The 26712-nt window shown below is 47.9% G+C and overlaps 1 protein-coding gene across 1 annotated transcript in view; it reads left to right on the forward strand.

Moving 5' to 3' along the window:
• The first annotated feature begins 281 nt into the window (after nt 1–281).
• Nucleotides 282–26712, forward strand: part of CD9 (CD9 molecule) — a 73748-nt gene continuing 47317 nt past the window's right edge. The window contains exon 1 of the mRNA XM_063928502.1: nt 282–504. Within this exon, the coding sequence (XP_063784572.1) occupies nt 439–504 (66 nt within the window). The 5' untranslated portion in view covers nt 282–438. The remainder of the gene's footprint in view (nt 505–26712) is intronic.

The raw sequence follows: 26712 nt of genomic DNA on the forward strand, positions 1-26712 counted from the left end.
AACACCCATTTCCTGTCAATCACATTACGATCGCCAGAACGATGAAAAAGCCGTGAGTAAAATTACTATGTGCATAGCAAATTTACTTGGCGCAGTCGCAGTGCGGACATTGCGCATGCGCATTAAGCGGAAAATCGCTGCGATGCGAAGATTTTTACCGAGCGAACAACTCGGAATGAGGGCCATATGAAGTGATACAGAGCTGCCAGTATAACACACCCTTCTGTGAGAGAGAAATCAGTGTGTATGTGTATGTAAAGCAGATCTCTTGTAGGTGTGGTGCCGCCTGTAACCAGTGTCCACCGATAGGGGGAGCTGGACCGAGTTATTTTCAATCCATTGCAAAAGAAAGGGCTGAGGCGGGCACACCCTGTACAGAGAGTTGTGTTCTTTTCACTTCCAACTTCTCCAGAGTTCATCCTCAGCTAAAGTCCCACCATGCCCGTCAAAGGAGGAACAAAGTGCATTAAATATCTGCTGTTTGGCTTCAACTTCATATTTTGGGTGAGTGCTATCTCCTCGGACAAGGATCAGGGGCTAGAGGGAGTGAATGCAAGGGCTGGGAGTCAGGCAGAAGCCTGCTGTGGTTACTGTGTCTAGCTTGCATTGCATTGCATGTGAGTATACTCTGCATATACAGCCTGTTTCACACCCTGCTTGCTATGTGCCTTTGCATATTTCTCTTTTCCCATGATGTTTGCTGCTTGCTTATGTTGGATCATGTTACCTAGGTGTTCAAGTTACACCCAGGCACCAGATGTAGGGTTATTAAGGCTTTCCAGGTTATGTTGGAACTTGTAGTCCTGCTGCAGCTTGGCTAAGAGCTGGAACAATAAGCCCTGTGTTAATGTGTTTCTTTTAACCCTTTATGAGGAGGTGTGCTGGGAATACCTAATGCCAGCTGGGCTTGCCTTAATGCAGGGGGCAGCTGTGTGTGCTTGGTGGCTGGGAACCATGCTGACCTCATTAAGCTCAAGGAAGGGCAGGATTGTAAAAGGGATCTGAAGAGACCACTTGTTACTGAACCAACTGCTTTCCCGTCTGTGGCTGATTGTGCAGGAAATTGTCACAGATGTGTTTACATATGGTGTGTATCGAAAATGAATGCAAACTGAATGAAGGTGTGTGCGCGTGTATAGTGCCCTCCTTGGTAATAGAATATATATATATATTGTATGCACAAATCCCACTAGATCTGTCTTTGGGCTAAGGTTCCTTAACATAAATCTTTTGAAGTTGGATGTTGCAATTTAGTGGGTGACAGAAATAAACCTTCCAAGTTTTGCTCAGTATGGTCACAGTTGATTTAAAAAAATGATTCTTTTATTTATTCTTACTTACATGTTTTTGTAACACAATCATTTTGTTAATAAATATGTCAGAACTTTATGCAATCCTGCAGTTTACAGACTGTTGCTAGTAAACAAGACTGGCAAAGCGCTCCCTTAGCACACAGCTGAGACCAATCTATTTTTGTGTGTTTGACATAATTGGGAGCGCTGGTGTTTTGCAGCAGTTTGCTGGGGCGTGTAGCTGTTTTTGGGGCCCTCCTACATGTCTGTTCATTGTTCAGCAAACATTGGCATGAGAACGGCCTCATAAAGAATGGATTGTACAGTTCCTTTTTTACCACACTGAGTTTGAACAGGGAACACCAGTTTTGCAAGTGCTGTTAATTGTGTTTTGACATTTTTGTTAATGATTTAAAGCAAAAATCAAGTTTTTAATTGTATTTATTTATTGCACTTTTTGTTTTGAGAGGGCATCAGATTGTCAGGTCCCAGATTGTTAGATGTATATGGGTTTTTAATTGAAATTCATGTGGGAAATGTGTAATAGTACAGAAAGTGGTCCTTTCCAACAGGCTGTACACACACGCATCACAATCTCTCACAAACCAATAGCAATATTCCTAGTTTCTATCTGCTGCCTTGCAATACTCAGATATCTGAATTTACTTAAAGCGCTGCAGTCTTCAATTAATTGGATTGCATAAAAAGTTTCCTCCGCAAAATTTTTTTTTTCCTGTAACAGAACAAGTGCACTGCAGTGAGGCAATCACCCACAACAGTAATGAGACAAGTTTTCCAACTAACTATCTGATTGCATGCTAAAACGTAACTGTGTGACTAATAGGTCCTACGCACTGGCAGATAATACTCAAAGATACTGTATGAACGATCTCCCTCATTAATGAAAGAGATACCGTTCATATCTTTCAGTGTGGTGGCAGCAACGATAAACGATGCGCGACCCCGCGCTCGTTCATCGCTGGTGCCCTGTCGTCCATATTCGCCTGCACTGTTATGGAGCCAGGTGACTGGGGGAGTGAAGAAACTTCACTCCCCCCGTATCTGCCCCCCCCCTGCCGCCGGGTCGGCCGTATCCACCCTCGGGCAGCTCGGTGGTGGATCGCCAAATGTGTAGGGCCCTTTAGAGGGACATGTACTAAGCAGTGATAAGAGTGGAGAAGTGAGCCAGTGGAGAAGTTGCCCATGGCAACCATCAGCGCTGATGTAACACTTATAATTTGCATACTATAAAAGTATACACAGCAGTTGATTGGTTGCCATGGGCAACGTCTCCACTTTTATCACTGCTTAGTACATCTCCTCCCGAGGCTCCAATGCTTAAAGCTTAAGTACCGCCAACAGGCCTTGTTTTGTGGTTTTCTGTAAACACGCACAGGCAGCTCAGTAATTATCCCACCTGCTTCCACAGAGCTCCTCAAAACATGGCCTGTTTAGGATACTTGAGGACGAGTTGGGAAACACTGGAGTAAAGGAAGAAGGGGCTTGGTAGTCTGCTAGGTAACGGACATACAGCTGCGCTGCTCTCCTCTTTCACGGCAAAGCAGTCACGACTAGTGTACCCACAAACAGCCTCGTGCGTGTGCATGGCCATAGGAAATGAATGGTGTGATCACACCAGCGACTATATATATATATATATATATATATATATATATATATATATATATATATATATATATATATATATATATATATGCGCCATTCTGCCTACAGTCACTTGCTGTGATGCCTATCTCCATGCGTATACAATGCATCGCGCCAAAGATGACAGCGGCTACATCTGTACTTGGTGGATTAATTTAGCAGAAACCTGGGTGACTGCAGAGATGGCTGCTCATTTTATAGGGGATAATCTAGCACTTACACAGGGCTATGCTGATATAAGTCAGTGTAAGGGTGTGTACACACGGTGAGATTCGGACTTATCCGATTCTCACTGTGCGACGGGGGGTCGGGTCGGCACTTAGCCAGTATCGCAAGCACATAATGAGTGTGCTTGCGATCCTGGTTCTGTGCGATTTTGGCTAAGTGTCAATCCTGACTATCTCTTCTATAGAGATAGTCAGGATTGACTTGCCTGCACAGCCTATTTTTTCGGCCGATGCCGACCGCGCGGGGCCGCACGTGACTGTCACCTTGCGATCTGCACTATCTTTTCTTCTGATTCTGACTATATAGTCAGAATCGGAAGAAAAGATCTTACCGTGTGTACACGCCTTAAGGTTGGACATTACTTTATCTCATGATTTAATGTCTGGCTCTGATGATGGGGTTAACTATAGTGTAAGTGGTATCTGTGTAGAATAATAAAGCAATGTACTTGCGGCCGTGTGTTCCATTTGTGATAAACTTGCATTACTGAACACAGCTTGTGATTTATATGGAATGCGCCTAATTGTTCTCTGTGGGGAAATAAAGCCAGGCATACATTATGCAGTTTTTTGCCTGATCTGAGTATCGGTGGGTTGTGCTGATAATTGCATAGTCAGCGATGGTCAGGCATCAAAAATCTTCCAACATGCTGGACTGAGCCGATCAGTGGTGGGCAGCATCTGGCAGTGGGTAGGATGTACTAAGCATTGCATTGGCGATGTGGTACATCTCACCACTTACCGCGTATGTGTTTAGAAATGCGTTTAGTATCGCAAAGGACAGCTCTCCCAATAAGAGCTGTCCTTTGCAATCACTTGACTTCTGGATTCAGGACATGGGATTCCATCTGCGCAAGCGCAGAGTGATGCTGTGGGAGGTGCTGGGAGGGGTCCAATCAGATCCCTCTCAGGGCACAATGCGGAAGGGAAACGCCAGCTACATATGGCGTTACCCACCGGCTCCAGCTTGGTACATACGGGAATGCGGTAAAACCTCAGAATACAGGAGTTTTCACCACATTTTCTGCGTAAGTACATCTGCCCAGTGTACCACCTGACATTCCCCCTGTTCCCAATGGGGGAATGTCTCCTCCCCAGGCGAGGAACGCAGATATCCTGGCCATGATGATCACAATATCTGATGGGTTTCAGACTGTCCGATAAATGTCTGACAGATATTTTATGTGACAATGTGTGCCCAGCGTGACTGACGGGCAAAATACAGACATTGCCCGTGTCATCACTGCAGTGGCATCTTGTCTTGGCATTGACAAATGGAATCTGTTCATACTGTGCAGAGGCCTCTGTGTTATACAGCTGTGTAAGTCCCTTTTGCTGCTGATCAGTGCAGGTCAGTGCCGTAACGAGACATTTTAGCGTTGTGTGCAAGAAACGGCATCGGCGCCCCCTCATATACAAATAAGGGCCAGTGCGCGCCACAGGCGCGTGGCAAAAATATAGGGGCATGGCTTCATGGGGAAGGTGCATGGCCACCAAGCTCCCTTTTACACGTTACGGAAGGCAGAGTTCTCTCCCCCCCCCCTTTTTTTTTTTTTTCTTTACACATTAAGCAGGCAGAGTCCCCTAGTTTGCACATTGTGGCAGGCAATCCCCCTTTTATGGGAGAGAGAGACTCGCCTGTGACCTGGCATCCATCTGCTGTTAATTTGGCAGGCTGGCTGCAGAGAGAGGCAGAGACCCAGGAGCTGGCTGCAGCGCTCCCGCATCCCCTGCAGAGGCGGCAGGAGACAGGCACCGGCGGGACTCGGAGTCAGGCGCTCAGTCCCTTCAGAGGTGGCGGCTCTGGTGGGAGACAGGCGGCACTGTGGCAGTGCTGGGGGGAATGCTGAATGCGGAGCTCACAATCATTCCAAGGCGGCGGCTCAGGCGGGCGGCGGATAACGGGCGGAAGCGCTGTAGTGAGTAGTGACACGGGGCTGAAGTGGCTGTGACGGTGCTGGGGGGCGGGGAGGGGGAGTTTGGGTGTTGCCGATGGTGTGCCTTCAGTTCATGTGCGCTGTGGGCAAGGCACAATCTGCACACACCTAGTTACGGCTCTGGTGCAGGTACAAGAGGGTTCCTGGTATAGGGCACTAACCTAATCTGTTTGTGGGTAACTGTGGGATCAATTCATAAAGCAGTAAAAAGTGTGGCGAAGTGAGCCAGTGGAGAAGTTGCCCATGGCAACCAATCGCATTGAAGTAACATTTATAATTTGCCTAGTATACTATTGTACGGAGCAGCTGATTGGTTGCCATGCGCAACTTTTATCACTGCTTAGTACATGTTCCTCTAAATCATGGGTTTTGAACCTGCAGCCCTCCAGCTGTTGTGGAACTACACATCTCAGCATGCCCTGCACAGTTTTGCTATTAAGGCATGCTAAAACTGAGGCAGGGCATGCTGGGATGTTTAGTTCCACAGCAGTTGAGGGCCATAGGTTGAAGACCCATGCCCTAAATGTTCAATTAAGTTTAACGTTATCCTAAGCCTACTTACCTGGTGTCTGTTTTTGCCCAGAACTTGTTGCGCACACCTACTGGCAGTGTTGTAGGTAGCAAATATATTGTCTATGTGAAACAATACCACCAATATCTGATGCAAGTTATCCTTGACAGGGGTTGTCCATTTTTTTTTAGACAACACCCTTTAAAAAAAAATCCCTCAGTTAATGGGAAACAGGTGCAAGCCCACACATAGTGCTAATTCCGTGATAAACACGGCTGAAATAGTGCCCACAACGCAAAAAGTCCCATTTGTGTGGCCAAACTTTCACATGTTTCTGCTCACCACCTCAGGAGGCTACGAGCAGAAACATCGGCACCGGTGGTGATTGCGCCCAAACTGCAGAACAATTATTTTAGTTGGGAGCCTAAAAAAAACCTATTACTACATGACTAACACACAAAACGAGTAGTGTCACCCTAACTTAATGGGACTGTAATGGGTGTAGTATGGTTTGCCGGCGACCAGCATACCGGTGCCGGAATCCTGACCGCCGGCATACCGACAGCTGGGCGAGCGCAAATGAGCCTCTTGCGGGCTCGCCACACTATTCTCCCTCCAGGGGGGTCGTGGAGCCCCAAGAGGGAGAAAAGATGTCGGCATGCCGGCAGTCGGGATTCCGGCGCTGTTATGGTGGTCGCCGAGAGCCCGGCCGCCTGCAACCTGAAGACCACCTGACTGTAATAGAGCTGTATTATACGAATTGGGATCAGTGGTTTAAATCCTGATGGAGGCATCCCAAAGGGGATGGGTCGTTGAGTCGACTCAACTTAGGTCGACAGTATTTAGGTCGACAATGGAAGGTCGACAGGGACAATAGGTTGACATGGTCAGTAGGTCAACATGGGTTTTTGGACTTATTTTGGTGTCGTTTTCTTCGTAAAGTGACGGGGAACCCCAATTAGTGCACCATGTTACCTCGCGTGGCTCGCTTAGGTTACCGTTCACAATTGTAGTCCACTTGAATCGTCAAGTATGAAAGTCCAAAAAATGAAGGAAAACATTTTGAAAAACTCATGTCGACCTTTTGACCTGTCAACCTAAGCTGTGTCAACTTAACGACTGTATCCCATCCCAACAGATCGTAATCCCCACAGGAGCTCAGCAGGAATTGAAACCTAACCCTCTCTCCCCACAGCCGAAACCTAACCCTCTCTCCCCACAGCCGAAACCTAACCCTCTCTCCCCACAGCCGAAACCTAACCCTCTCTCCCCACAGCCGAAACCTAACCCTCTCTCCCCACAGCCGAAACCTAACCCTCTCTCCCCACAGCCGAAACCTAACCCTCTCTCCCCACAGCCGAAACCTATCCCTCCCTGGCATACTTACTTTCGGAATCCCGTCGGTTGGAGTTCCGGCACCGTCATTCTGACAGGTGTCAGAATTTGGCGCCGGCATCGTGGGTGGCAGGATCCTGAACGCCAGCATTGTGACTATATCCCGTATTATACATTAAGCAACCTAGCCCCCTCTTTAGGATTCACAGAAATGTAGGAGGAAGAAGGACAACCAACGCAGCATCTTGCCTTGGGCCTAGTGGAGTCTTAATCAGGCTCTGGGTGTGGAGGTGGCTTGCTGACATTCAGAATGTCAACAAGCACTGCATGGACCCTGGAATGCACCATGGGATCGACAAATGTGATTAAAGAATTTTACATGTGCCGAAACTACAACCGTAAACATGATGATTAACCATCATGTTTGCAATTGTTGTGGCGGCACCTCACGCTTGTTGAACTCCTGGTGCCGGCATTCCGGGGTCCGTACTGCCTGTCGATATTGTAAATGTCAATAAGATGTATTTATCCCAGGCTCTGGGCTGTAACCTAAATTAATTAGTCTGTTTATTTTTGTATGTTAATCACTGGTTATCCCGGTAATCTGCCTATAAATAAACCCTATGAGTGTGTCTGTTACCTATTTTCATACCTGTGTGGCACAGACCACTCCCTTTCCGCAACAATGTCACACATCTTGTATCAGTAGGTCACACCTCTAAAGGCCCGTACACACGTTGAGATTCGGGCTATGCCCGATTCTCACTATGCGACAGGGGCTAGGTCGGCATTTTAAGCACATAATGAGTGTTCTTGCGATACTGACTGTGCAATTTTGGCTGTGTCAGTTTTGACTATCTCTTCTATAGAGAGAGTCAAAATTGACTTGCCTGCACAGTCTATCTAGTCTTGCGATGCCGACCGCGTGGGACCGCGCATCGAATCGGCACTAACTCTTCTTACGATTTTGACTATATAGTCAAAATCATAAGAAAATATCTCACCGTGTGTACACAACCATAAGCGACTGTACACTAAGAGCATTATCACACTTCAGTGAGATTGAACCGCAACCACTGTGCAGATGAGACAAACACTTGCATCAATTCTAGATAACTATAGCAAGAATACTTCATCGTTTCAAAGTTTAATGTATATTTAGATACAGTATCAAAGTGCTCTTCTTACTTTTTGCATTAAACACAAATTATGCTTTGCAGTTTCATTTTACATTGAACTGCAGTAAACCTCTGTTTTATGTTTCGTTTACAGGTAGCACTTAGTAACTGTGGAAATGATTAATTAAAACAAACAGGTGGGGCTTCAATCAACCCTACACACCCAAAATTGTCCACTCTCTTCCATACAGTCATTTTATGAGTGTGTGTTATCGGAGAGAGGCAGGAAGTGATTTCTGGCAGCATAGTTGGGGGATTACCATGCTTGAACAATCTGACCTTAGTCATGGAATGTGTGTTTTATATAGAGGGTTTATTTACTAGCATACAGATGTGTTTTAGACACAATGTGGTGCGGCTAGGATGCACCCGTAGATTCTGCTAATTACCTGTATGTCTGTGAGTGACTGCGTCTCTGAATCTGCATACAAAGTGCTACGATACAGCCGCCGTGTTTTTTTTTTTTTTTTTTTTTTTTCCATGTCAAGTTCCTTTATGCTTCATATACAGACTCAGAGGTCTATTCATGAAGCAGTGAAAAGAGTGGAGAAGTGAGCCTGTGGAGAATTTACCCATAGCAACTAATCAGCCGCTCCGTACAATTGCATAGTATGCCAGTTATAATAGTTACATCAATGCTGATTGGTTGTCATGGGCAACTTCTCCATTGGGGTCTATGCATGAAGCATTGAAAAAGTGTGGAGAAGTGAGCCAAAGTCTCACAGAGATATAAAAGTGTCGCATTTCAAATGAATCGGTACCAGTTTCCTGGTGCAGCCTCGCCGCATCATGTTGCGTCTAAAATGCATTTTCGGCATAAATATCCCAGCGCTAGCGGAGTTGCATGGGACATGTTGAGGACACATCTGTAGGTGCAGTTACCCATAGCAACTAGTCACTCCTTAACAGGAATGATCTAGACCAGTGGTTCTCAAACGTTGTCCTCAGGGACCCCAAATGGTACACGCATAGGTGTCTGTCGTGGGTGCAATTTGTGCGGTGCACACGGGCACCTGGGTCCAGAGAGGCCAACACCGCACCTATATTGTTGTAATACTCACCTTTCCAGAGTCCCAAGATGGGTGTTACAGCCGTGGCAAAAAATCACTCCCAAAATGGCCACTGTGCATACGCAGTAGCTAATTAGTCAACGGATCATGGCGGGCACCATGTTTCCAGAGACCTGCACATGTGCAGAAGACTCCGGCGCTGTGGAGAGGATGGGGCTCACCCAGAGTCTGCACACGGGCCCCCCTCCTTTCTTAAAACGCCCCTGGGTACACGTTTTCCAGGTCACCTAGCAGGTACATAGGTGTACTCGTTACTCACTGACACATTTTAAAAGATCCACAGGTTGAGCTCATTCTCTCACTTGTGATTCTGTGAAGAGACCTAGAAAAATGATTTGCTTAGGGTCCTGGGGGCCGAGTTTGAGAACCAGTGCTCGAGACCAGTAATGTAAGAGCTGTTTGTTATAGCTTGCAATATGTAATTAAAGACGGGTGTCTTTCTTTGAATAAACATATTGTTTTAATTTATTACTGAGATTAAGGGTAATGTGCGGCCTTTTGAAGGTTAGGTGGCCCGCCCAAGCGGCCTCTGAATGTATCAGATTGCCTGTCAATGTACTAGACCACAGGTTCTCAAACTCTGTCCTCATTACTCCACACAGTGCATGTTTTGCAGGTCTCCTCACTCGCAAGTAAAATAATTAGCTCCACCTGTGGCCCTTTTAAAATGTCAGTGAGTAATGAATACACCTGTGCACCTGCTGGGTTACCTGCAAAACATGCACTGTGTGGGGTCCTGAGGACCGTGGTTGAGAACCTGTGTACTAAGTCTAATCAAAGCTAAGTGTTCATTCAGGTAGTGTAGGTAAGTGTGGTCTTGGCTTTTGGAAATATTTCATTTGGATGTCTCATTGTGATAGAATGGAGGCTCATTTGGCCTTATTACAGCATATCTAAGCCAAACATTCTAACATTTGAACACTTTAAAAAAAAAATGTTGACACATACAAAACTGAATCACAACCCTCATTTGCATATTAAATTGAAGCTAAGGGGGCATAATTGCAAACTTATATATATTTTTTCCAACTGAAAATCTAGATTTGACTAGTCATCGTAGCCTATGTACAAAATCATTGGGGGTAGACATGGATAGTGACTGCACAAATATTGGGAGCTCTGAAGCTGCCACAGAACTGTTTACAAGTGATAATTCCGTACTGTCCAGCAAAGCGTAACCTCATTTTCCACTTATTTAGTATGCGCCATCTGCCCATCTCCTCCAGGGATGATGTATCAAATCTTGGAGGGAAATAAAGTAACAACCAATCAGGTTCTGGCTGTCATCCTTTAAACACAGGGGCCTATAGGGGGACATGTGCTAAGCAGTGATAAAAGTGGAAAAGTGAGCCAGTGGAGAAGTTGCCCATGGCAACCAATCAGCATTGACGTAACAGTTATAATGTGCATACTATAAAAGTATACAGAGCAGTTGATTGGTTGCCATGGGCAACTTCTCCACTGGCTCACTTTTCCACTTTTATCACTGCTTAGTACATGTCCCATAGTCTGTAAAATGTCTGGTAGAAGCTTTATTGGCTGGTCATTAATGCATACTTGCCTACCTGACCCTCTCCATGAGGGAGAAAATGCTCTGTTCCTGGACTTTCCTGGTAATGTATGATGCCATCACCTGTGGCATACCTCCCAACATGACCCTCTCCAGGAGGGACACAATGCTCTGCTTCTGGACTTTTCTCTTAATTTATGATTGCTGGCACCTGTGCTGAACAGGGTAATGGATAAGAAAGGTGTTTCAGCATAGGTGATGGCAATCATACATTAAGAGGGAACTCCAGGAGCAGAGCACTCTGTCCCTCCTGGAGAGGGTCATGTTGGGAGGTAGGCTGTGGTGAGCTAGTTAATTGATAAGAAAGGTGTATCACCACAGGTGATGGCAATCATACATAACCAGGAAAGTCCAGGAACAGCATTTTCTCCCTCATGGAGAGGGTCAAGTAGGCAAGTATGCATTAATGTCTCTCCGCTTTACCGCTTGCTGAGGTTTGATACATCCCCCCCCCCCTTCCCCTAGTCACATGACACCTCTACATATACTGGCGTGTTGGGTGTCAAAACCATGCACATTTCTGCAACTTTTTGACCCATTGTTGTTGTTTGTAGCGTCTTTGGCATACATAGCTGGAAACGCACAAATTATCTATTACCAGGTTTTCCATTTTAGGCACAGATTTTTGTATATTAAATTTCTTGTGTGTGATTAAAGATTCAGGAGCTACTTTCTCTCTTTGTTCTCAATAAAACATGTTTCCCATAAATAGATCTGACATTTCTGTTCTAGTTACTAGCTTGGCTATAATAAAAGCTTTCATACAAAGAAATCTCCCAGCACTCCCTTTTTTTTAATCTAATATAACAAATGCAAATGTGGAAACCATAACTCGTAAAAAGCATTTAGAAAACCTCCACAGAGCAGACACTAGAATTACACATCGGGTCACCTGCAGACTCTCACTCTACCATTCCCCGGCAACTCCTTGAATGAGAGTTCTCCTCCCAATCCTTGGAGAATCCACCATTCCGTCACCAGGAGCAATCAAGCATGAAAACGGCTTCAAAGAGCGCGCACTGTATAGAGAGCCTCAAATACATCAGTCCTGGTATATTAACAATACAAATCTTACAGTACAAAAGGTTATATTCACAAGCGTATCAAATTGTGAGGTGTGGATCTAAGAAGAAAACAAACGCGTTCACGGCTATCTTCTCTTACAGTGACATCGATTACCTGTGCATTACATAGCAAATCACTGCTACATAAATAGTACTAAGCACACCATGTTGTCAATTTGTATGTATGTATGTGTGTATGTGTGTGTGTGTGTGTGTGTGTGTGTGTGTGTGTGTGTGTGTGTGTGTGTGTGTGTGTGTGTGTGTGTGTATATATATATATATATATATATATATATATATATATATATAATATATATAATCACGACAGCACTGAAAGCCTATGTCTATAAAGCAAAAAATAGTGGTGCAAGGCAGCAATAAATATAAAACACTCACTTCTCCAGCGATGCAGAAAAAGTAGACAAGCCAGCACTCACGTGAGTGCTGGCTTGTCTACTTTCTCTAACGTCCTAGTGGATGCTGGGGACTCCATAAGGACCATGGGGAATAGACGGGCTCCGCAGGAGACATGGGCACTTTAAGAAAGAATTTAGATTCTGGTGTGCTCTGGCTCCTCCCTCTATGTCCCTCCTCCAGACCTCAGTTTGAATCTGTGCCCGGACGAGCTGGGTGCTACTTAGTGAGCTCTCCTGAGCTTGCTATAAGAAAGTATTTTGTTAGGTTTTTTATTTTCAGGGAGATCTGCTGGCAACAGGCTCCCTGCATCGTGGGACTGAGGGGAGAGAAGCAGCCCTACTCTCTGAAGATAGGTTCTGCTTCTTAGGCTACTGGACACCATTAGCTCCAGAGGGATCGTACACAGGATCTCACCCTTTGTCGTCCGATCCCGGAGCCGCGCCGCCGTCCCCCTCGCAGAGCCGGAAGACAGAAGCCGGGTGATAGAAGCAAGAAGACTTCGAAATCGGCGGCAGAAGACTCCAGTCTTCACTGAGGTAGCGCACAGCACTGCAGCTGTGCGCCATTGCTCCCACACTACACCCACATACTCCGGTCACTGTAGGGCGCAGGGGGGGGGGGGCGCCCTGGGCAGCAATTAGGACCTCTTGGCAAAAGTTACACATATATACAGTTGGGCACTGTATATATGTATGAGCCCCCACCATAATAGTGTACAGAAACGCGGGACAGAAGCCCGCCGCTGAGGGGGCGGGGCTTCTTCCTCAGCACTCACCAGAGCCATTTTCTCTCCACAGCTCCGCTGAGTGGAAGCTCCCCAGGCTCTCCCCTGCAGGTTCACGGTAGAAGAGGGTAAAAAGAGAGGGGGGGCACATAAATTTGGCGCAAAAACATAATATACAGCAGCTACTGGGTTAACACTAAGTTACTGTGTGATTCCTGGGTCATATAGCGCTGGGGTGTGTGCTGGCATACTCTCTCTGTCTCTCCAAAGGGCCTTGTGGGGGAACTGTCTTCAAAAAAGAGCATCCCCTGTGTGTTTGTGGTGTGTCGGTACGCTTGTGTCGACATGTTTGACGAGGAAGGCTATGTGGAAGCAGAGCGGGAGCAAATGAATGTGGGATCTCCACCGACGGCGCCGACCCCTGATTGGATGGATATGTGGAAGGTTTTAAATGATGTTAATTCCTTGCATAAAAGGTTGGATAAAGCTGAAACCTTAGGACAGTCAGGGTCTCAACCCATGCCTGATCCGATGTCGCAGAGCCCGTCAGGGTCTCAGAAGCTCCCACTATCCCAAATTGTTGACACAGATACCGACATGGATTCTGATTACAGTGTCGATTACGATGATGCAAAGTTACAGCCTAAATTGGCTAAAGCCATCCGTTATATGATTATAGCAATGAAGGATGTGTTGCACATCACAGAGGAAACCCCAGTCCCTGACAAGAGGGTTCATATGTATGGGGAAAAAAGGCAGGAGGTGACCTTTCCCCCTTCACATGAGCTAAATGAGTTATGTGAAAAGGCTTGGGAATCTCCAGATAAAAAACTGCAGATTTCCAAGAGGATGCTTATGGCGTATCCCTTCCCGCCAACGGACAGGTTACGCTGGGGTGGACAAAGCTCTAACACGCTTATCCAAGAGGGTAGCCCTGCCGTCACAGGATACGGCCACCCTAAAAGATGCTGCGGATAGAAAGCAAGAGGGTACCCTGAAGTCCATTTATAAACATTCAGGTACCTTACTAAGGCCGGCAATTGCGTCGGCCTGGGTGTGCAGTGCTGTAGCAGCATGGACGGATACCTTGTCTGAGGAACTTGATACCTGAGACAAGGATACTATATTAATGACCCTGGGGCATATAAAAGACGCTGTCCTATATATGAGAGATGCTCAAGGAGACATTAGCCTACTGGGCTCTAGAATAAATGCAATGTCGATTTCTGCCAGAAGGGTCCTGTGGACTCGGCAATGGACAGGCGATGCCGACTCAAAAAGGCACATGGAGGTTTTACCTTACAAGGGTGAGGAACTGTTTGGGGAGGGTCTCTCGGACTTGTGCTGCATTCACACCGCAAATGCCGGGTCCTACCCGGTAAGACAAACGTGTACTTACCGGGTGGGATCCGGCATTTGCGCTCCGTTGCAGGCTTCCCGACCCGGCAATATACCGGGTCGGTTGCCATGACAACGGAGGCCGCAGCGGGGGCGGGGGTGGAGGCGGCGTCGGGAGATGAGCTCATCTCCAGCGCCGCCTCTCCCTATCTTGTGAATGGGAACCGTGTCGCATCGACACGGCTCCCATTCACACCGCACCTGACCCGGTAATCAACCCGGGTAAAACCCTTCTTTTTTACCGGGTTGATTTACCGGGTCAGGCGACCCGCTAAATCGCCCAGCGTGCTTTCACATCGCACACTGACCCGGTTCGACACGGCAATATGCCGTGTCGGTACCGGGTTATTTGTGCGATGTGAAAGGGGTATAGGTCTCCACAGCTACTGCTGGAAAGTCAATTTTTTTGCCATATGTTCCCTCACAACCTAAGAAAGCACCGTATTACCAAATGCAGTCCTTTCGATCACAAAAAGGCAAGAAAGTCCGAGGTGCGTCCTTTCTTGCCAGAGGCAGGGGCAGAGGAAGGAAGCTGCACAACACAGCTAGTTCCCAGGAACAGAAGTCCTCCCCGGCTTCCACTAAATCCACCGCATGACGCTGGGGCTCCACAGGCGGAGCTAGGCCCGGTGGGGGCGCGTCTCCGAAATTTCAGCCACAAGTGGGTTCACTCCCAGGTGGATCCCTGGGCAATAGAGATTGTGTCTCAGGGATACAAGCTGGAATTCGAAGAGATGCCCTCTCACCGATTCTTCAAATCGGCCCTGCCAGCTTCCCCATTAGAGAGGAAAGTAGTGTTAGCTGCAATTCACAATTTGTATCTTCAGCAGGTGGTGGTCAAGGTTCCCCTCCTTCAGCAAGGGAAGGGGTATTATTCGACCATGTTTGTGGTACCGAAACCGGACGGTTCGGTCAGACCCATATTAAATTTAAAATCTCTGACCATATACCTGAAAATGTTCAAGTTCAAGATGGAATCGCTCAGAACGGTCATTGCAAGCCTGAAAGGGGGAGATTTTATGGTGTCTCTGGACATAAAGGATGCATACCTTCATGTCCCCATTTATCCACCTCATCAGGCGTACCTCAGATTTGTGATACAGGATTGTCATTACCAATTTCAGACGTTGCCGTTTGGTCTCTCCACGGCACCGAGAATATTTACCAAGGTGATGGCAGAAATGATGGTACTCCTGCGGAAGCAAGGGGTCACAATTATCCCATACTTGGACGATCTCCTCATAAAAGCGAGGTCAAGAGAGCAGTTACTGATCAGCGTAGCATGCTCTCTGGAAGTGTTAGGACAGCACGGCTGGATTCTGAATATTCCAAAGTCGCAGTTGATTCCTACGACTCGTCTGCCCTTCCTGGGCATGATTCTGGACACAGACCAGAAGAGGGTTTATCTCCCGATGGAGAAGGCTCAGGAACTCATGACACTGGTCAGAGACCTATTAAAACCAAAAAAGGTGTCGGTGCATCACTGCACACGAGTCCTGGGAAAGATGGTGGCATCATACGAGGCCATTCCCTTCGGCAGGTTCCATGCGAGGACCTTTCAATGGGATCTCCTGGACAAGTGGTCCAGATCACATATTCAGATGCATCGGTTAATCACCCTATCCCCCAGGGCCAGGGTGTCTCTCCTGTGGTGGCTGCAGAGTGCTCACCTTCTGGAGGGCCGCAGATTCGGCATTCAGGACTGGGTCCTGGTGACCATGGATGCAAGCCTCCGGGGGTGGGGGGCAGTTACGCAGGGAAGAAATTTCCAAGGCCTGTGGTCAAGTCAGGAGACTTGCCTTCACATCAACATCTTGGAACTAAGGGCCATATACAACGCCCTACGTCAAGCGGAGTCCCTACTTCGCGACCAACCGGTTCTGATTCAGTCAGACAACATAACCGCAGTGGCTCATGTAAACCGCCAAGGTGGCACAAGGAGCAGAGTGGCGATGGCGGAAGCCACCAGGATTCTTCGCTGGGCGGAGAATCACGTAAGTGCACTGTCGGCAGTGTTCATCCCGGGAGTGGACAACTGAGAAGCAGACTTCCTCAGCAGACACGACCTCCACCCGGGAGAGTGGGGACTTCATCAAGAAGTCTTCACACAGATTACAAGTCGTGGGAACTACCACAGATAGACATGATGGCGTCATGCCTCAACAAAAAGCTACAGAGCTATTGCGCCAGGTCAAGGGACCCTCAGGCGGTAGCTGTAAACGCCCTGGTGACACCGTGGGTGTTCCAGTCGGTCTATGTATTTCCTCCTCTTCCTCTCATACCCAAGGTACTGAGGATAATAAGAAAAAGGAGTAAGAACAATTCTCATTGTTCCAGATTGGCCACGAAGGACTTGGTATCCAGATCTGCAAGAATTGCTCACAGAGGATCCGTGGCCTCTTCCTCTAAGGCAGGACCTGTTGCAACAGGGACCCTGTCTCTTCCAAGACTTACCGTGGCTGCGTTTGACGGCATGGCGGTTGAACGCCGGATCCTAGCAGAAAAGGGTATTCCGGAGGAGGTAATTCCTACGCTGATAAAGGCTAGGAAGGACGTAACCGCTAAACATTATCACCGGATATGGCGAAAATATGTTTCTTGGTGTGAGGCCAGCAATGCTCCTACAGAGGAGTTTCAGCTGGGCCGTTTCCTTCACTTCCTTCAGTCAGGAGTGGATTTGGGCCTGAAGTTAGGCTCAATTAAGGTCCAGATTTCGGCCCTTTCCATTTTCTTTCAAAAGGAGTTGGCTTCTCTGCCAGAAGTTCAGACGTTTGTGAAAGGAGTGCTGCATATTCAGCCTCCCTTTGTGCCTCCAGTGGCACCTTGGGATCTTAACGTGGTGTTGAGTTTCCTGAAATCACACTGGTTTGAACCACTTGAAACAGTGGAGTTGAAATACCTCACGTGGAAGGTGGTCATGCTATTAGCCTTGGCTTCGGCTAAGCGCGTGTCAGAATTAGCGGCTTTGTCTCATAAAAGCCCATATCTGATTTTCCATATGGATAGAGCGGAATTGAGGACACGTCCACAATTCCTGCCAAAAGTGGTCTCATCCTTTCATATGAACCAACCTATTGTGGTGCCTGTGGCTACTCGTGACTTGGAGGATTCTGAGTTACTTGATGTGGTCAGGGCTTTAAAAGTTTATGTAGCCAGAACGGCTAGAGTCCGGAAAACGGAGTCACTGTTTATCCTGTATGCATCCAACAAGCTTGGTGCTCCTGCTTCAAAGCAGACTATTGCTCGCTGTATCTGTAACACGATTCAGCAGGCTCATTCTGTGGCTGGATTGCCGCAGCCAAAATCAGTGAAAGCCCATTCAACTAGGAAGGTGGGCTCTTCTTGGGCGGCTGCCAGAGGGGTCTCGGCATTACAGCTATGCCGAGCTGCTACTTGGTCAGGTGCAAATACGTTTGCAAAGTTCTACAAGTTTGATACCCTGGCTGAGGAGGACCTATCGTTTGCTCAATCAGTGCTGCAGAGTCATCCGCACTCTCCCGCCCGTTTGGGAGCTTTGGTATAATCCCCATGGTCCTTACGGAGTCCCCAGCATCCACTAGGACGTTAGAGAAAATAAGATTTTACTTACCGGTAAATCTATTTCTCGTAGTCCGTAGTGGATGCTGGGCGCCCGTCCCAAGTGCGGACTTTTTCTGCAATGCTTGTATATAGTTATTGCTTAAATAAGGGTTATGTTATAGTTGCATCAGAGTTTATCTGATGCTCTGTTATTGTTCATACTGTTAACTGGGTAAAGTTATCACAAGTTATACGGTGTGATTGGTGTGGCTGGTATGAGTCTTACCCTGGATTCCCAAAATCCTTTCCTTGTACTGTCAGCTCTTCCGGGCACAGTTTCTTTAACTGAGGTCTGGAGGAGGGACATAGAGGGAGGAGCCAGAGCACACCAGAATCCAAAGTCTTTCTTAAAGTGCCCATGTCTCCTGCGGATCCCGTCTATTCCCCATGGTCCTTACGGAGTCCCCAGCATCCACTACGGACTACGAGAAATAGATTTCTCTATCGTCCTAGTGGATGCTGGGGTTCCTGAAAGGACCATGGGGAATAGCGGCTCCGCAGGAGACAGGGCACAAAAGTAAAGCTTTCCGATCAGGTGGTGTGCACTGGCTCCTCCCCCTATGACCCTCCTCCAAGCCAGTTAGATTTTTGTGCCCGGCCGAGAAGGGTGCAATTCTAGGTGGCTCTCCTAAAGAGCTGCTTAGAGAAAGTTTAGCTTAGGTTTTTTACTTTACAGTGAGTCCTGCTGGCAACAGGATCACTGCAACGAGGGACAGAGGGGAGAAGAAGTGAACTCACCTGCGTGCAGGATGGATTGGCTTCTTGGCTACTGGACATCAGCTCCAGAGGGACGATCACAGGTACAGCCTGGATGGTCACCGGAGCCTTGCCGCCGGCCCCCTTGCAGATGCTGAAGTAAGAAGAGGTCCAGAATCGGCGGCAGAAGACTCCTCAGTCTTCTAAAGGTAGCGCACAGCACTGCAGCTGTGCGCCATTTTCCTCTCAGCACACTTCACACGGCAGTCACTGAGGGTGCAGGGCGCTGGGAGGGGGGCGCCCTGGGAGGCAAATGAATACCTATTTTGGCTAAAAATACCTCACATATAGCCTCCGGAGGCTATATGGAGATATTTAACCCCTGCCAGAATCCGTTAAGAGCGGGAGACGAGGCCGCCGAAAAAGGGGCGGGGCCTATCTCCTCAGCACACAGCGCCATTTTCCCTCACAGAAAGGCTGGAGGGAAGGCTCCCAGGCTCTCCCCTGCACTGCACTACAGAAACAGGGTTAAAACAGAGAGGGGGGGCACTAATTTGGCGATATGCTTATATATTAAGATGCTATAAGGGAAAACACTTATATAAGGTTGTCCCTATATAATTATAGCGTTTTTGGTGTGTGCTGGCAAACTCTCCCTCTGTCTCTCCAAAGGGCTAGTAGGTCCTGTCCTCTATCAGAGCATTCCCTGTGTGTGTGCTGTGTGTCGGTACGTGTGTGTCGACATGTAGGAGGACGATGTTGGTGAGGAGGCGGAGCAATTGCCTGTAATGGTGATGTCACTCTCTAGGGAGTCGACACCGGAATGGATGGCTTATTTAGGAAATTACGTGATAATGTCAACACGCTGCAAGGTCGGTTGACGACATGAGACGGCCGACAAACAATTAGTACCGGTCCAGACGTCTCAAAAACACCGTCAGGGGTTTTAAAACGCCCGTTTACTTTAGTCGGTCGACACAGACACAGACAGGGACACTGAATCCAGTGTCGACGGTGAATAAACAAACGTATTCCTTATTAGGGCCACACGTTAAAGGCAATGAAGGAGGTGTTACATATTTCTGATACTACAAGTACCACAAAAGAGGGTATTATGTGGGATGTGAAAAAACTACCATAGTTTTTCCTGAATCAGATAAATTAAATAAAGTGTGTGATGATGCGTGGGTTCCCCCCGATAGAAAATTATGGGCGGTATACCCTTTCCCGCCAGAAGTTAGGGCGCGTTGGGAAACACCCCTTAAGGTGGATAAGGCGCTCACACGCTTATCAAAACAAGTGGCGGTACCGTCTATAGATAGGGCCGTCCTCAAGGACCAGCTGACAGGAGGCTGGAAAAATATCATAAAAAGTATATACACACATACTGGTGTTATACTGCGACCAGCGATCGCCTCAGCCTGGATGTGCAGAGCTGGGGTGGCTTGGTCGGATTCCCTGACTAAAAATATTGATACCCTTGACAGGGACAGTATTTTATTGACTATAGAGCATTTAAAGGATGCATTTCTATATATGCGAGATGCACAGAGGGATATTTGCACTCTGGCATCATGAGTAAATGCGATGTCCATAACTGCCAAAAGATGTTATGGACACGACAGTGGTCAGGTGATGCAGATTCCAAACGGCACAAAGGTGTATTGCCGTATAAAGGAAGAGGAGTTATTTGGGGTCGGTCCATCGGACCTGGTGGCCACGGCAACTGCTGGAAAATCCACCGTTTTTTACCCTAAGTCACATCTCTGCAGAAAAAGACACCGTCTTTTCAGCCTCAGTCCTCTCGTCCCTATAAGATCATATCTGCCCAGGGATAGAGGAAAGGGAAGAAGACTGCAGCAGGCAGCCCATTCCCAGGAACAGAAGCGTTCCACCGCTTCTGACAAGTTCTCAGCATGGCGCTGAGACCGTACAGGACCCCTGGATCCTACAAGTAGTATCCCAGGGGTACAGATTGGAAGGTCGAGACGTTTCCCCTTCGCAGGCTCCTGAAGTCTGCTTTACCAAGGTCTCCCTCCGACAAGGAGGCAGTATGGAAAAAAATTCACAAGCTGTATTCCCAGCAGGTGATAACTAAATTACCCCTCCTACTACAAGAAAAGGGGTATTATTCCACACTATATTGTGGTACTGAAGCCAGAAGGCTAGGTGAGACTTATTCTAAAAAATTTTTTGAACACTTACAAAGGTTCAAATCAAGATGGAGTCACTCAGAGCAGTGATAACGAACCAGGAAGAAGAGGACTATATAGTGTCCCGGGACATCAGGGATGCTTACCTCTATGTCCCAAATTTGCCCTTCTCACTAAGGGTACCTCAGGTTCGTGGTGCAGAACTGTCACTGTCAGTTTCAGACGCTGCCGTTTGGATTGTCCACGGCACCCCGGGTCTTTACCAAGGTAATGGCCGAAATGATGATTCTTCTTCGAAGAAAAGGCGTCTTAAGTATCCCTTACTTGGACGATTTCCTGATAAGGGCATAGTCCAGGGAACAGTTGGAGGTCGGAGTAGCACTATCTCGGATACTGCTACAACAGCACGGGTGGATTCTAAATATTCCAAAATCGCAGCTGATCCGACGACACGTCTGCTGTGCCTAGGGATGATTCTGGACACAGTCCAGAAAAAGGTGTTTCTCCCGGAAAAGAAAGCCAGGGAGTTATCCGAGTTAGTCAGGAACCTCCTAAAAACAGTGCATCATTGCACAAGGGTCCTGGTAAAAATGGTGGCTTCCTACGAAGCAATTCCATTCGGCAGATTTCACGCAAGAACTTTTCAGTGGGATCTGCTGGACAAATGGCCCGGATCGCATCTTCAGATGCATCAGCGGATAACCCTATATCCAAGGACAAGGGTGTCTCTCCTGTGGTGGTTATAGAGTGCTCATCTTCTAGAGGGCCGCAGATTCGGCATTCAGGATTGGATGCTGGTGACCACGGAGCCCAGCCCGAGAGGCTGGGGAGCAGTCACACAGGGAAAAAATTTCCAGGGAGTGTGATCAAGTCTGGAGACTTTTCTCCACATAAATATACTGGAGCTAAGGGTAAATTTATAATGCTCTAAGCTTAGCAAGACCTCTGCTTCAGGGTCAGCCGGTATTTATCCAGTGGGAAAAACATCACGGCAGTCGCCCACGTAAACAGACAGGGCGACACAAGAAGCAGGAGGGCAATGGCAAAAACTGCAAGGACTTTTCGCTGGGCGGAAAATCATGTGATAGCACTGTCAGCAGTGTTTCATCCCGGGAATGGAAACTGGGAAGCAGACTTCCTCAGCAGGCACGACCTCCACCCGGGAGAGTGGAAACTTCATCGGGAAGTTTTTTCCACATGATTGTAAACCGTTGGGAAATACCAAAGGTGGACATGATGGCGTCCCGTCTGAACAAAAAACGGGACAGGTATTGCGCCAGGTCAAGAGACCCTCAGGCAATAGCTGTGGACGTTCTGGTAACACCGTGGGTGTACCAGTCGGTGTATGTGTTCCCTCCTCTGCTTCTCATACCTAAGGTGCTGAGAATTATAAGACGTAGAGGAGTAAGAACTATACTCATGGCTCCGGATTGGCCAAGAAGGACTTGGTACCCGGAACTTCAAGAGATGCTTACAGAGGTCTTATGGCCTCTGCCGCTAAGAAGGGACTTGCTTCAGCAAGTACCATGTCTGTTCCAAGACTTACCGCAGCTGCGTTTGTCGGCATGGCGGTGGAAAGCCGGATCCTAAGGGAAAAAGGCATTCCGGAAGAGGTCATTCCTACCCTGGTCAAAGCCAGAAAGGAGGTGACCGCACAACATTATCACCACATGTGGCGAAAATATGTTGCGTGGTGTGAGGCCAGGAAGGCCCCACAAAGAAATTTCAACTCGGTCGTTTCCTGCATTTCCTGCAAACAGGAGTGTCTATGGGCCTCAAATTGGGGTCCATTAAGGTTCAAATTTCGGCCCTGTCGATTTTCTTCCAGAAAGAATTGGCTTCAGTTCCTGAAGTCCAGAAGTTGTCAAGGGAGTATTGCATATACAACCCCCTTTTGTGCCTCCAGTGGCACTGTGGGATCTCAACGTAGTTCTGGGATTCCTCAAATCACATTGGTTTAAAACCAGTCAAATCTGTGGATTTGAAGCATCTCACAGGAAAAGTGACCATGCTCTTGGCCCTGGCCTGGACCAGGCGAGTGTCAAATTGGTGGTTTTTTCTCAAAAAAGCCCATATCTGTTTGTCCATTCGGACAGGGCAGAGCTGCGGACTCGTCCCCAGTTCTCTCCCTAAGGTGGTGTCAGTGTTTTACCTGAACCAGCTTATTGTGGTGCCTTGCACCTACTAGGGACTTGGAGGACTCCAAGTTGCTAGATGTTGTCAGGGCCCTGAAAATATGTTCCAGGACGGCTGGAGTCAGGAAAACTGACTTGCTGTTATCCTGTATGCACCCAACAAACTGGGTGCTCTTGCTTCTAAGCAGACTATTGCTAGTTGGATGTGTAATACAATTCAGCTTGCACATTCTGTGGCAGGCCTGCCACAGCCAAAATATGTAAATGCCCATTCCACAAGGAAGGTGGGCTCATCTTGGGCGGCTGCCCGAGGGGTCTCGGCTTTACAACTTTGCCGAGCAGCTACTTGGTCAGGGGCAAACACGTTTGCTAAATTCTACAAATTTGATACCCTGGCTAAGGAGGACCTGGAGTTCTCTCATTCGGTGCTGCAGAGTCATCCGCACTCTCCCGCCCGTTTGGGAGCTTTGGTATAATCCCCATGGTCCTTTCAGGAACCCCAGCATCCACTAGGACGATAGAGAAAATAAGAATTTACTTACCGATAATTCTATTTCTCGGAGTCCGTAGTGGATGCTGGGCGCCCATCCCAAGTGCGGATTATCTGCAATACTTGTACATAGTTACAAAAATCGGGTTATTATTGTTGTGAGCCATCTTTTCAGAGGCTCCGCTGTTATCATACTGTTAACTGGGTTTAGATCACAAGTTGTACGGTGTGATTGGTGTGGCTGGTATGAGTCTTACCCGGGATTCAAAATTCCTCCCTTATTGTGTACGCTCGTCCGGGCACAGTACCTAACTGGCTTGGAGGAGGGTCATAGGGGGAGGAGCCAGTGCACACCACCTGATCGGAAAGCTTTACTTTTGTGCCCTGTCTCCTGCGGAGCCGCTATTCCCCATGGTCCTTTCAGGAACCCCAGCATCCACTACGGACTCCGAGAAATAGAATTATCGGTAAGTAAATTCTTATTTTACCGGTAAGTAAAATCTTATTTTTTCTGCATCGCTGGAGAAGTGAGTGTTTTTATATATATATATATATATATATATATATATATATATATATATATATATAATTTTTTTTTTCCCTCTGACGTCCTAGTGGATGCTGGGGACTCCGTAAGGACCATGGGGAATAGACGGGTCCGCAGGAGACTGGGCACATCTAAAGAAAGATTTAGGACTATCTGGTGTGCACTGGCTCCTCCCCCTATGACCCTCCTCCAAGCCTCAGTTAGATTTCTGTGCCCGGCTGAGCTGGATGCACACTAGGGGCTCTCCTGAGCTCCTAGAAGAAAGTATAGTTTAGGTTTTTTATTTTCAGTGAGACCTGCTGGCAACAGGCTCACTGCAACGAGGGACTAAGGGGAGAAGAAGCGATCCTACCTAAGTGGTGGTAGCTTGGGCTTCTTAGGCTACTGGACACCATTAGCTCCAGAGGGATCGAACACAGGACCCGACCTCGTCGTCCGTTCCCAGAGCCGCGCCGCCGTCCCCCTTACAGAGCCAGAAACAAGAAGGTGGACCGGAAAATCGGCGGCTGAAGACTTCTGTCTTCTCCAAAGTAGCGCACAGCACTGCAGCTGTGCGCCATTGCTCCTCATGCACACCACACACTGCGGTCACTGATGGGTGCAGGGCGCTGGGGGGGGGGGGCGCCCTGAGCAGCAATAATAACACCTTGGCTGGCAAAACTAACACCATATATAGCCCCAGAGGCTATATAGGTGTATATTAACCCCTGCCAGAAACGATAAAATAGCGGGAGAAAGCCCGCCGAAAAAGGGGCGGAGCCAACTCCCTCAGCACACTGGCGCCATTATTCCCTCACAGCTTCGCTGGAAGGAAGCTCCCTGGCTCTCCCCTGCAGTCCTGCACTACAGAAAGGGTAAAAAAGAGAGGGGGGCACAATTTAGGCGCAGTATATATATATTATAGGCAGCTATAGGGGAAAACACTCTGTATAGTGATATCCCTGTGTTATATAGCGCCCTGGTGTGTGCTGGCATACTCTCCCTCTGTCTCCCCAAAGGGCTTTGTGGGGTCCTGTCCTCTGTAAGAGCATTCTCGGTGTGTCTGCTGTGTGTCGGTACTGCTGTGTCGACATGTATGATGAGGATAATGATGTGGAGGCGGAGCAAATGCCTGTGAATGTGATGTCACCCCCTGCGGGGTCGACACCAGTGTGGATGGACTTATGGAAGGAATTACGTGACAGTGTCAGCTCCTTACATAAAAGGTTTGACGACATAGGACAGCCGGCTACTCAGCTTGTCCCTGTCCAAGCGTCTCAAATGTCATCAGGGGCTATAAAACGCCCGCTACCTCAGATGACAGATACAAATGTCGACACGGATACCGACTCCAGTGTCGACGATGATGAGACGAGTGTACCCTCCAATAGATCCACCCGTTATATGATTGAGGCTATGAAAAATGTTTTACACATTTCTGATGATACCCCAGGTACCACAAAAAAGGGTATTATGTTTGGTGAGAAAAAACTACCAGTAGTTTTTCCTGCATCTGACGAATTAAATGAGGTGTGTGAGGAAGCGTGGACTTCCCCAGATAAGAAATTGATCATTTCTAAACGGTTAATGGCTGCGTACCCTTTCCCGCCAGAGGATAGGTCACGCTGGGAAACACCCCCTAGGGTAGATAAAGCATTGACACGCTTATCAAAGAAGGTGGCACTACCGTCTCCGGATACGGCCGCCCTAAAAGAACCTGCTGATAGAAAGCTGGAAAGTACCCTAAAAGCTATATACACACACACTGGCATTATATTGAGACCCGCTATTGCATCAGCTTGGATGTGCAGTGCTGCTGCTGCGTGGTCAGACTCCCTGTCGGAAAACATTGATACCATGGATAGGGACAATATTTTGCTAACGATTGACCATATAAAAGACGCGGTCTTATACATGCGTGATGCACAGAGGGATATTTGCCGGCTGGCATCAAAAATAAGCGCTATGTCCATTGCCGCCAGACGGGGGTTATGGACTAGGCAATGGTCAGGTGATGCCGACTCCAAGCGGCACATGGAAGTTTTACCCTATAAAGGGGTGGAACTTTTTGGGGAAGGTCTTTCAGACCTCGTTTCCACAGCTACTGCTGGGAAATCGACTTTTTTGCCACAGGCTACCCCACAGCAAAAGAAAGCACCGTATTATCAGGTACAGTCCTTTCGGCCCCAGAAAAATAAGCGGGCTAGAGGCTCATCCTTTCTGCCGAGGGGCAGAGGAAGGGGGAAAAAGCTGCAGCACACAGCTAGTTCCCAGGAGCAGAAGTCCTCCCCTGCGTCCGGTAAGTCCACAGCATGACGCTGGGGCTGCTCAGGCGGAATCGGGAACGGTGGGGGCACGTCTCAGGTTTTTCAGCACACAGTGGGCTCTCTCACAAGTGGATCCCTGGGTCCTTCAAGTAGTATCTCAGGGGTACAGGCTGGAATTCGAGACGTCTCCCCCCCCGCGCCGTTTCCTAAAATCTGCCTTGCCGGCAACTCCCTCTGCCAGGGAGGCAGTGTTGGTGGCTATTCAAAAACTGTATTCACAGAAAGTGATCGTCAAGGTACCCCTCCTTCAGCAAGGAAAGGGTTACTACTCCACAATGTTTGTGGTACCGAAACCGGACGGTTCGGTGAGACCCATCTTAAATTTAAAAACCTTGAACACTTATATCAAAAGGTTCAAGTTCAAGATGGAATTGCTCAGGGCGGTTATTGCGAGCCTGGAGGAGGGGGATTACATGGT

Source organism: Pseudophryne corroboree, chromosome 6 (genome assembly GCF_028390025.1).
Source record: "Pseudophryne corroboree isolate aPseCor3 chromosome 6, aPseCor3.hap2, whole genome shotgun sequence".
Classification (NCBI taxonomy): Eukaryota; Metazoa; Chordata; class Amphibia; order Anura; family Myobatrachidae; genus Pseudophryne; species Pseudophryne corroboree.